The sequence below is a fragment of the Dendronephthya gigantea genome, unplaced genomic scaffold (genome assembly GCF_004324835.1).
Source record: "Dendronephthya gigantea isolate DGI-Jeju-01 unplaced genomic scaffold, DenGig_1.0 000065F, whole genome shotgun sequence".
NCBI classification, from domain to species: domain Eukaryota; kingdom Metazoa; phylum Cnidaria; class Anthozoa; order Malacalcyonacea; family Nephtheidae; genus Dendronephthya; species Dendronephthya gigantea.
This window is the reverse complement of record NW_021163075.1, coordinates 576,992-589,209: the sequence shown is the minus strand read 5'-3', so window position 1 is coordinate 589,209 and position 12,218 is coordinate 576,992. Positions and strand designations below refer to the sequence as shown.

Here is a 12,218-nt window from a genome sequence, read left to right as displayed (position 1 = left end):
TTCTACTTCCACACGGCTAGATTTCCCAGCCTTTGCTGTCAATAATGTGTCGGAAACTTGGAGACCAGATGGCCACTGACCGCTCTCATCGGCTTCGAACAAAACTGGTGTGGGTTTATCTAGCGGACCAGTGTTCACTCTGCAGCTCACTTTCAAACATTTTCCCTGTGGTATGACCTCATCTTTTTTGCAGGTCTTTACGAAGCATAGTTCATCGTGATTTACTCTGTTTACGAAATCAACAAGAGCCGTCGCATTACAAACATTCACGCCAACTAAAGCATTTGCCATATCGCTACCTTGTAGCTTATTGACTTTGATCAAATGCTCTATTGCATTGAAACCGATCAATGGAAGTTCCATTTCCTCACTTGCTACTAAAAATGGAACAGAAAGTACATACTCAGAATCTCCGATTTGGAGATCCAGTTCAACCCATCCTTTGTACGGTATATTACTACCATTGGCTGCAGTCAAGGTAAGATCACCATCCAGTAACTCACTAACATCTCTAACCAACATGGTAGGAAAGTTCCTTTTTATGAAGCTGGCCGAAACGATAGAGACTTGGGCCCCGGTGTCCCACAGAATTTCTGCTCTTTTCCCGTTAAGCTTCGCTTTGATTGAACATCTCCTACCTACCAGGCTAACTACCTTTCGGTGTTGTTCTGGTGTTAGATGGCTGACGAAAATACCCGAATTTGCGTCTTCCGTCGTCTGTTTCCTGTTTTGGATGTGCTGCTTGATGGCATTACATAATATTCTATGCTGTGACCAATGTTTCCGCTGGCATTTCGTACCACAGTAGTTTACAAGTTTACAACATTCACAACGCCAAAAAGTCTTTTCCAACACTTGATTGCAGCCGTTGCACTGATGGGACCCTTTCTTTTCTTCGGCTAATCCCTGTCCCACGTTCGGGGTAGCCGTCTTCCGTTTCCCTGATTCTGTCGAGGCATATTCTTTTCACACTCAGACGCGATGTGTCCCAACTCTCCGCATGCAAAACAGTGTCTGCAGGTGGCGCCAATTTTACGTTTTTTGCAGGCTTGACACCCTCGTCCACGGAACCGCGTGATCTTTGGTGGTCCCCGATCGTGATACGACTCGTTCCGATCGTCATTCGACACATAATCACCTCGAGTGGCTTGTTGTCGTTTCAGGTTTTCAACTTCCGTCCTCACTTCGCGAATTTCTGCCAGGATTTGTTGGTTGCTGTCAACAGATTTCTATGGAGGGGGATTGTGGACAAAATTATGAGACGCTGTATGCCGTACAGTGTACTATGCTGTAGTCTATTTTGTAATCGATATGATGCGATGTTATAGCCGGAAGGATGAATGTTTCAGAAAGCGGTCGGACCGAAACGTACCCAACAATGCAATATCGTATCCGGAGTTGTAACATGTCGTATCTGGAGATGTTATGTCGTATACGGAGATACAACACGTTGTGTCCAGAGATGTAATGTCATTTCCGAATATGTAATACGTTGTATCCGGAGATGCAACATCGTATCCGATGATGCAATATCATGTCCGGGTGCAACATCTTGTGTCCGGGGACCTAATGTGTTAGGTTAATGTGTAATATCGTATCCGGGGACGCAACATGTTGCTCTGGAGGTGCGATATCGTATCCGGGAGAAGCAATGTTGAAGCCATTGCATTAAAATTCATCTGTAATTTGGCGCGAAAATGATATGACAACCACGTTTTTGTATTATAAAAGCAAGATGGCGGAGAAAGATCTTGTAGAAAAGACAACTGCGATACTTAAGAATGCGATAAAAGAACTGGAAGATTCCATGAATGGAAATTCAAGATCTAATGAGCCATCGACATCTTCAGCGTCATCGATAGCTTCAACGCCGCAACTAGCTGCGCAAAACTTTAGGTATGTGCTATTTATAATAACCTTTCATTAAAATATGTAAATGAATGTACTACGTAGCATTGAATTGCTATATTATAATTATGAAATGATAAACATTTATTTAATTTACGTCATTTACTGAAAAAGTCATTATCTTGAAATAAATCTGTTTCAAAAAGCAGTTGAATAGCTAAGGTTAACTTCATATTGTATTGACCAAAATTTATGTTTATAGATAACATAATTTAAATATAGTGATAGTTTAAAGTTATAGATAACAGATTTGGTGAGAGTGCAAAGCTACATAAAAAATTATTTTGCTCGTATACTAGTACGAAATAATATTTGAAGGTATGAAAATCTCACTCCCTAAATTCAGAAATTGATATTGGCAAGAAATAAATAATGTTTTCAAAATATTTCTAACAAATGCTTAATTGACACAGTTTTGTCCTTTCAAAATAAATGCCACATGACTTCACTAATGACACTGAGGCCCTGTTAGGGCTTTACTATAGTTTAGATGGTTGCATGGGTATTTTTTTCTTTGCTAAAAACAGGATAATATGAATTTTAGGATTTAGAAATATTTATTATCATGGCCCCCTATTATTTGCTATTATTGTCCCCCTACCAGCTAATTAAAGCCTTGATAATATAGGAGATGTCTGAATCTTATGGTTGCATGAAGGGAGGGGGTCATATAAAAGAAAAGCCATGTGAAATAAACTCTCTTAAGATATGACATTTTTGCATTCCTGTACAAATTGATTCATATGCATTTGGTTTTTTGTCTTATTAATCTCTGTATTGATTGTAACTGTGTAAATTATTTCTAAAATGTCATGTTTTCTTGCAGAAGAGTATTTCCTGGGCTCTGTAGCAGAAATGTTGCAAAGACTCCTGTTCATCCTTCAGCACATCGGCCAGGATTAAGCACATATACTGCGCCAAGAATTGAACCAAAACCCAAAAGACCCAGGCTTCAGGGGTATACACCCGTAAGCTTTACTCCATTGGAAACATGGACACATGACGTGTGTATGCTTGCAAGATGTGATGAGAATACAACACCTGACAGAGAAAGAATGGAAGTCCTGATGAGAGCTGGCCTAGGGAAAATGAAGTTAGTTTTCCCGAACAAGAAAGCCACCCACTCTGAAGTTTGTAGTTTCCTTAATGAAAAATTCCCAAGGTTGAAAGATGGTGGTGGATTCGAGGTGTTAAGGGCTGTTGGTGGTGGTGGTGGATCCAGAGCTCTCCATTTAATCCCACCTGGGAAGGATGGGTATTCTTTGCCATATATAAAAGAGCGGTTCTCTCAAGCGGCAGTATATATGAGGCCATTACAAGCTGACCTAGATGAATCGCCATTGTTACATCACGTGAGTTTCATAAAGTTTCTAGCAATACATTGCACTACACTACACTGCACTCACTGAACTGCACTATATTACAATTGCGCTGTGTATCTTCTTGATAGGATACCAGAAGTGGCCACCCAACTGTAAATTGTGTTTTTTGTAACAAATCCTTGGACTTTTCTGAAATTAAGATACATAGGCAGGAATGCCAGCAAAGGTAAGATTCTTTCAATAATTTCATGTAAAATATTGGTTGCATCTTTAATTGTATGTCCCAAAATTATACATTGTGCAAGACAGCAATATATTTTACCATATATATACCCTTCAACTATTTAAACAGAAATACTGAAGGGCAGTCTTCACTTGGATGCACACCATCATCAAGTTCTGGTAAGATATTTGTAACTTGTAAGGATTGCATAAGTCTCATATATATTATATATGTAGTGTTGTTGTGTCAATCCCCTTATGCAAGTATATTTCTTACAAAGTATGTTTGCTTTTGAAATGAAATGAAATGAAAATAATTAAGTTTGGAATTTCATTTTTAAAATTTGCAAAACTTCACATTTCTTTGTTAAGAAACATAAATGGTTAATGCCCCTTATGCTAATGTTAATATTCAATTATAAAACCAACTCAGATTGTATAATCAATTTTTTACAGAACCTGGGCATTCTGTTTTAGAGCAAATAGAGTCTGATAGACAGTTTGCTGAACTACTAGCTGAAGATGATGGAGATGAATTGGAATTGATAAAGTGCTGTGGAATCTCTGACCAAACAGAAGAATTGAAATGCTCGATCTCAATAAACTTTCATTGAAGACTCGACCTGAAACAGAAAAGAACATTGAGTTTTTTGTTCAGAGAAGATGCGTTTTGAAAAATGCCTTTGAAGATGTCAAAACATGCAAGATGATAACTAGTAAAGTTTCAGTCGAGTTCGTCGGAGAGCCAGCGGTTGACACGGGGGGCCCACGAAAGAAATGTTCTCGATTGCTTTTCGCCAATCTATTGATTGCAAGCTCACCAGAGGTGCTTTCCCGTATATCACCTTTCTACATGATCAGAATGCACTAGCTAGCGGCTATTACAAAGCATTCGGGCAATTGGTAGCCCTTTCACTTTTGAATGGAGCTGGCGGCCCACATCTTTTTTCTTCATGCTTGGCAAATTTTATTCTTGGCATAGAAAAAAAGTGTATTGCGGAAGAAGTATCAAGGAGATTCCTGGTGATCAAGCTGAAATAGTTACGAAACTACAGAGCCTAAATGGATGCACAAACCCAGATGATTGGACGAAGGCCTTGTTGAATTTTGACGAACGCTTTGACATGGGGATAAACAGCGCAAAAATCTTATTCGGGGAAAAAGAGGAGCTAATACAAGCTGTTGCTAAACACATCATGATTAGCTCGGCATTGGAAGAAATTCATAGCTTTCAAGAAGGCTTGTCGACATTTGGTGTCTTAAGTGTCTTGAGAGAACACCCAGAAGAAGCATTCAAAGAGCTCACATACAGCCAGCTTTCCGTTGAAGATGTCAGAAAACCCTTCGTGCCGACATTCTCGGTCAAAGGATCGTCCAAGAGGGAAAAAGAAGAACTTGTAATCTTCAACTTCAACCAATTTCTGAAAAAGTGCAGCCAGGGAGAAGTTAGTAGAACTGTGCTGAACCTGGATGGCATACTTGGTGAACAACTTTTTGAAGAAGAGGCCACGCACATATTAACCCTGAACGATGTTTACCAGTTTGCAACTGGGTTGCGTTACCCACCTCCTGGTGGATGCAAAGGCACAGTGGAATTCATCCATGGTGCACTACCTGGAACACGTGCCAAAGGAAACACATGCGCCAATTCCTTCTGTTTTCCAATTACTTCCAGATATGCTAATGAAGATTATGGTGTCTTTATATCCAGTTTGGCTGATGATATCTTGGAAGGACCTGGATACGGTATGGTCTGATCTGCTTTCTAACCGTGACCTTTGACGTATTATTGCAAGAACAAACAGTTGATATTGTTGTTTCCTTTTAATGTTTCATTCGTACAAAAAGACAAGGGATATATTGTTTCATTCGTACAAAAAGACAAGGGGATATATTGTAAAGTTTACTGTACATGTTAGTAAGCTGTTTGAATTTTGTACTTAGTTTAAAGTATCTTTGCATTGTCTTAATGGTTCTGTTTTTTTATGGTAGGTTTTAAGTATAAGTACTTAAATATAATCATGGACTCGTCCAGTGACAAATATGCAGGCTTGATGATATAGATCAATACCATATGCTTCATCATGTGCAGTTGGATTCACTTGTACCTGCAACTCATTAAAGTCTCTCTCTGACAATGGGTTTGTTACGTCTGGTAGATCTATGGGTGAAGTTTCCTCATTTGCATTATTTAATTCCTCACAATCTATTCCATATTCACTCCAGTCCTGAAAAAAAGCCTGAGTTATCAACAAATGAATACCATATTTATTCCAATGAACACTCAACATATAATAAAAATCCTGTTTAAATGAATGCCCCCCCCCCTCCCTGCTCCAACACACACATTTATGAATAATAGTGTTAAGGTTGCTTTCGACTGTCACTCTAAAAACCAATTTACGTTTACATGTGTGTTCACTTTAATCACATTCTGCAATTATAGTACTAAGTATATTTACCTATAATATAAGCAAAAGGCATTATTACCTGCATTAATTCTTGTTGCAATTCAATCCCAGCAAGGTCAGAACTTCTAGAAAGCAGAGCAAGGCCACATATCCATAGTTGATTTGGTGTCTTATTTCCAGCTGTTCGTAAGGGATGATTATTCCATGATTCTACAAATCTCTGAAGATGTGCATTTATCCGTGGCTCAAAAATATAATGTAAACAGAACTTGTGGATGTTATTTGATAAATCTAAATAGCCATTTTCTTCTAGATATTGAAAGACAGAATAGTATATATACAGGCAAGCCACAAAGACATCTCGCCATAACCGTTCAATTCGCTGGTTATGAACGCTAGCACCCGTAATAAAACTTCCCCTGTTCGGCCCCTCAAAGGGTGATTTAACATGTACCGTGCCACTTGTACATTCTCTCCGCCATGATCAGCTCTCACCCTGGAAGGAAGTCCATGTGTAGCAACTGCATTTGAAAAATGTGTTAAAACAGTATCAGCTCGGTTGTTTCCATTGCATGATAGGTACTAATTTTTCGCGAGTAACCATCCACGCACCCATGCACCACAAAATTCCATCTTGAGAAAAACAGTACATTAGTACGAATATCATATATGATACATATACATCTATATATCATACATGCAAGCAAAAGTATGTAGTTTTACCTTATCAATTTATGATTCCCATCCATATGCCATAACGACAGGGGCCCTTACACTGTATGATCGCCTGTGTGTGACACGAATTTGAAGTGCTCTAACAATAGTTCCTTCTGGATCACACCTTCTCATTGATTCTCTGATCCGAATTTCTTGAATTTTGTAACCTCTTGACAACAAATGTCCACGCATGCTTTTATAACCAGAATTGGGGAATTCTTGCAGTATGTTTTTTACCAAAATATCTAGGTCTTCATCAGTAAGTTTTTCATATGTATTACGTACTGACATTCCATTTTCCTGAAGTCGTCTATGAATAGTCTTCTGACAAACGCAGAACAAACTCGCGATGTCACTTACTTTAAATCCGTTTTCCAATAGGTATTCCAGCTGATCAATTGGTATATCAAATTTCGGTCTACCTTTAAATCCTGTTTTTGTGACTGGTGGTAAAATTGTAGCGAAACTCTCTGCTTGCTTGTCCACCGCGGCCGTTAACATATGTTGGGCTTCAAGTAGGGATGGTAGCAAACAATTTTCCATCGGTCCACCCAATCGCAATAGCAACACAATAAGCCATTCAACTTTATAATGAGCGTATTCAGCTTTGTTATCACAGTCTTGACTTTCCAATTTTCTTATGATGTTGTTCAGTATTTCCTTAATATTGATGTAAACTAACTCATTTGGCGTGCGGTGTTGTCCTTCCATTTTTTTCACCTCAAATTCCTTTTTATCGCTTTCTTTTTTCACTCATTTTTTCGGTTGTCTTGTCTACAAGATCTTTCTCCGCCATCTTGCTTTTATAATACAAAAGGTGGTTGTCATGTGATCAGTATTTTCGCGCCAAATTACAGATGAATTTTAATGCAATGGCTTCAACATTGCTTCTCCCGGATACGATATCGCACCTCCAGAGCAACATGTTGCGTCCCCGGATACGATATTACACATTAACCTAACACATTAGGTCCCCGGACACAAGATGTTGCACCCGGACATGATATTGCATCATCGGATACGATGTTGCATCTCCGGATACAACGTATTACATATTCGGAAATGACATTACATCTCTGGACACAACGTGTTGTATCTCCGTATACGACATAACATCTCCAGATACGACATGTTACAACTCCGGATACGATATTGCATTGTTGGGTACGTTTCGGTCCGACCGCTTTCTGAAACATTCATCCTTCCGGCTATGACATCGCATCATATCGATTACAAAATAGACTACAGCATAGTACACTGTACGGCATACAGCGTCTCACAATTTTGTCCACAATCCCCCTCCATAGATTTCTTCGACTCGTCAATTTCGCACGAGTTAATGTTGGCCAGCCTTCTTTCAGATGCGAGCTTGTTTTGTCTTTCCGCTTGATGGGACGCCAACTCGTTGACGTGTCTCATTAAATCTTCGTCTGTCAATGGCGTTGATCGAAGAATGGGCCGCAAATTCGCCGCGAGAATATCGTCTCGAAGACCGGTCTCAAACGATTTCATGAACGTCTTTTCGATTAGAGGTTCATCGTAGTGGACTTCGCAGTCTGATTCTTTGCTTGCGAAACCTACTTTGTTACGCAAGTCGAGCGCGCGAAGGAGAAATTGCTGTGCTGTCTCTTTCGGGTGTTGAAAGATCGTAGCCAGCTGTTGGTACAGTTCCGATGCAGATTTCTCTCGATAATGCACGCGAAGGATCTTTCTTAGCTTGGGGAGGGACAAATCATTCAATGTTTCTACGTAACTACGTAGGCTGCTGTGCAAGGAAATAGCGCGAATTACAGCGCCGACAATTTCGCATTCCTTATACTTGCGCTTTAATCCGGAATCGATTTGATGAGTGAGTGACACAAATGTTAATTTGTCCGTTTGACCTGGCTCGCCAATTTGTCCTGAAATCTTAAATTCGCGACGCAAAATTGACTCGCTGGCAGAAAGTTTTGTTTCTCTAGGGCTTTCTGGTTTATCTGCGTTATCTTTCGATTTTGTCTCTAGTTTAGACAACATGTTGTCCATTTCCGCTTGTTGTTTTTGTTTTAGCTCATCAATTTGTTTCTTTAATTCGCTTAGCGCATCGTCGGGTTTATTTTTCTGCGATTCAGGTTTCAAAGACTTAATAGCGTTTTGAACCCACTCGATTTTCTGTGCCAATTCTCCCTCTGCATTTAGACTTTGCTCAATCGCTTTTTGAATAAGCTTCGTTGCGGCTATTTTGCTTTTACCCTCGAGTCCAACGTCTAATTTAATCCAACCCGCGAATTCTTTTAATTCACCCTGGTTTTTAGTGTATAATAGGGACTCTAGCTCAAACTGTAACTCTTCGAGCTCTTCCGTAGTCATGTTGTTTAATACTTAAAATGTCTACGTTTTACCGTTTTAACAATTAACGCGAGATTTCGCAAATTCAATCATACAGACTATAGTATATTAATACTAGCATTAAATTGATCCAAACACTGTTCGATTGTCTAATAGCAATGTTATCGTTCTTTAAAGCGAATTCCCGATTCATGCAGTCTCTTTCACGAATAAACGCACGAAGCGTCAACTTTTTCTACCAACATGTTTTCCTTTAACAAGCAAATTAAAACGATCTCACCTCGAATAAGTTGCGCGTCCTTGACTCGCTGTCTCGCTTCGTTTCGATAATAAATTGTCTAAATAACCTTGTCCTGGTGGGGTCGCCAAATGTTAGCCTCGTTGGTACAGGTCCTGATATATGTATATACTCCAAAACTACACGTTGTACTCCGAAACTCTTTATTAATACTGGTGATTATACACCCTTTTCCCCTGTGTATATCTGACTTCAAAACTACAACAATAATACTACAGACTCCTATGATATATGATATCTCAACAGTACTTCAACCTGTCAGTTGTCAGTTCAAAACTACGTCATAGATTAATTAACTAATTGTACATTACGGATGAGCCTAACAGAGGCATTTTTGGAATGTGGAGTAAAACCATCGGCTCAATGAATGGTACATTTAACTGCTTGATCTTTTACTGGAAAAGCGCGATCTTACGCACCGAGGGAATGAAAGTTATTAAAAGCATTCTGCGACAGAAACCTGCAACAAGCGTATCCTGAGCCAAAGATTACAGGGACAGCAAACTAAACGTTTTATGAAATTGAAATGATAAATTAAATTGAAACTTTTGTCAGCATAAAATAAATAGAGAGTAAAACTGTAGCTAGAGTATAGAGTGGCACTCGTTTAAACACCTGACCGAGAGAACTTGTTTTCTGGGAGTCAGGGACACTAAACTCATAGATTTCTAATGAAAAACGTGTCATGTATTATTGTATAAAGCGCTTCATTCTAAAAAATCTGTAGATATATATAGCTAAATAAGATGTTCACTCTCATCGTTTATGACTAACAGCACATGTACGACTCGAGTTCGCAGAATAACTGTTAATTAATATTCATGTTCGTACAACTGTAGAAACAATAGCTAAGAAAAGAAATCAGTCGGGCATAATGGGAATATAAATATGACTGCATGATGATTCTTTTAAAATAAAAACAAGAACCTTGCTTAGCGTTTACTCGAGCTAAAGGGGTGTTTTTGCTTGTGTTTTATTACCGAAGAAAGTTTATAAATAAAAGCAGAAGATTGGCAGGCACTGAAAGAACAGCGCAGGTTAACGGCTTAAAACGAGGGAATGAGAAATCTGTAAATCATCAATTGCCCATTTTAGCAACATATATAATATATTATTAAATTTTGAAATATATGCGGTAGATAGAGTACACGAAATATGCGCGCAGTCATTTAGTTGTGACCGAGTACACAGAATATGCGTACAGACGTTTAACTTTGGTCGTGCAGAATTATGCGTTCAGTTGCCAGTTTAGTTTCGATCGAGTAAACAGAATATGCGTGCATTGTTGTTCAACTTCGGATCGAGTATAAACAGAATATGCGTGCAGTGTCGCAGTGGCTTCGATTGAGCACGCTTAAAAGCGTACATTCAAAAATACCTGGGTAAAAATAATAAAACGCCTTTTCGTTATTTTCGAAAGTTATTACACTTTCTGTTAACGTACATAAACGTGTCGTAAAAGTGCTAGAAAGTCCTCACCCGCAGCTGATGTTAAGCACAAAGTAGCCTGGAAGTCGAATAAGCCGCTAAAGTTAGCTCGAAGAAACAGGAAGTTGAATGAGCCGCTGAACGCCAATAAGATGGTCACAAATATGTCACAAGCGAGCACGATTTATTTCGATTGGACAAAATTACAGTCATGACAATAGCAGCGTTCAGAAAAATATCGAGTAATTTGTTTGCTCAAATTTGTCAGTTGGTCACGGAGTTCATCAAATATTTGGAAAACACCTAGTTTCCGTTTCGATATGCGTCTTTTTATTTCCTAATCCAATAGGTTTAGAGATTCGTCAATTCGAAACCGGAAGTTAGGAGTTTTTCAAAGAGTTTTTCAAATATTTGATGAACTCCGTAAACCAACTGATAAATTTGAAAAATGAATTATTCGATATTTTTTGGAACGCTGCTATTGCCGCGACTCCAAGATTTTCGCGAAAAAAAATTACGAATATTTTCTGTACTCCAACTATAGCTCATGAAATATATTTGCTGAAGGCGTTCTGTAACATATAAAAATGTAATTATAGGCGGTGGTTTTATTAAACATAGAAAACAAACATGACAACAATATTTCGCTTATTTTTAGCCGAATTTACATAACCTCTGATCCCTGTTACTGAGCTCAATTTGCATAACCTTCAAATTTAACCGAGACTTTATATTTCTTTCTTCCCTGTCATGGAAACGGCCAAACAAAAAAAATTAAAGTCCTCGAAAGTCGTATGGTTCTCGAACGCCTTCGTCATTGAAGAAAGGCGGAAGAATAGCTAGATTAGTGACATTCCAAAATACGCAAGGACAGCGTGCATAGCATGCAGCGTCTTTTGACAACTTTGGATCGAATTTGGTATAAAAACTGCCAAAAAAGAAAAGCAAAAACTTTTCAACAGTTCGACCTAAAACTATTGAAAGACCTATGGTCTATTTCAGGCAGCTTTTATACAACACTTGATCACCTTGATGCAAAAAATGGATTACATCAAGGATTACCGAACACATGAATGTATATGTATGGAAATCAAGCTCGATATGAAATACATCAAAACTGCAAAGCAGATTTTTTGTTTATAGGCCAAGAGTTTGCATTCAAAAAAATAGCGAAACCACTGAATGGGTTGGCAAAAAGATCTACAAAAGGCTCAAAAACTCACACTACTTCGGAAAAGACTTTAAAACTAAAAAAATTGTAGCGATGTAATAAGTTTAAACGCTTTTTATTAAACGCTAATTATTTGTATACTTTATATCGACGAGAGTCGCCCACCGTTGGAATATATTAAACTGATTGAACTACACGAACGTCGCGCCAGATTGTACCGAGTCTACAGCGACCATCTGGCGACAAATACAGTGTAACGCCAGCTTCCGTGAGCTATGAAAAGGATTACAGTTAGTACGTGGCGTAGCCGGTCCGACCATTTAATTTGTCCCGCTATGCGAATATTTTGGTGTTTATTGACTGTGAAAACAATGAATTTCTAAAGAAATAAGTAATTAAAAAAAATAAAATTT

The 12,218-nt window shown here is 38.6% G+C and overlaps 1 protein-coding gene across 1 annotated transcript; it reads left to right on the top strand.

Annotated features, from left to right (window-relative positions):
- Positions 1-1,257: 1,257 nt before the first annotated feature.
- Positions 1,258-4,066, top strand: LOC114530706. Its single transcript, XM_028552312.1, has 5 exons — positions 1,258-1,896; positions 2,735-3,260; positions 3,359-3,456; positions 3,583-3,632; positions 3,909-4,066. Exons 1-5 carry the CDS (start codon positions 1,703-1,705, stop codon positions 4,064-4,066), a joined length of 1,026 nt encoding a protein of 341 aa, XP_028408113.1. The 5' UTR covers positions 1,258-1,702.
- Positions 4,067-12,218: the final 8,152 nt, after the last annotated feature.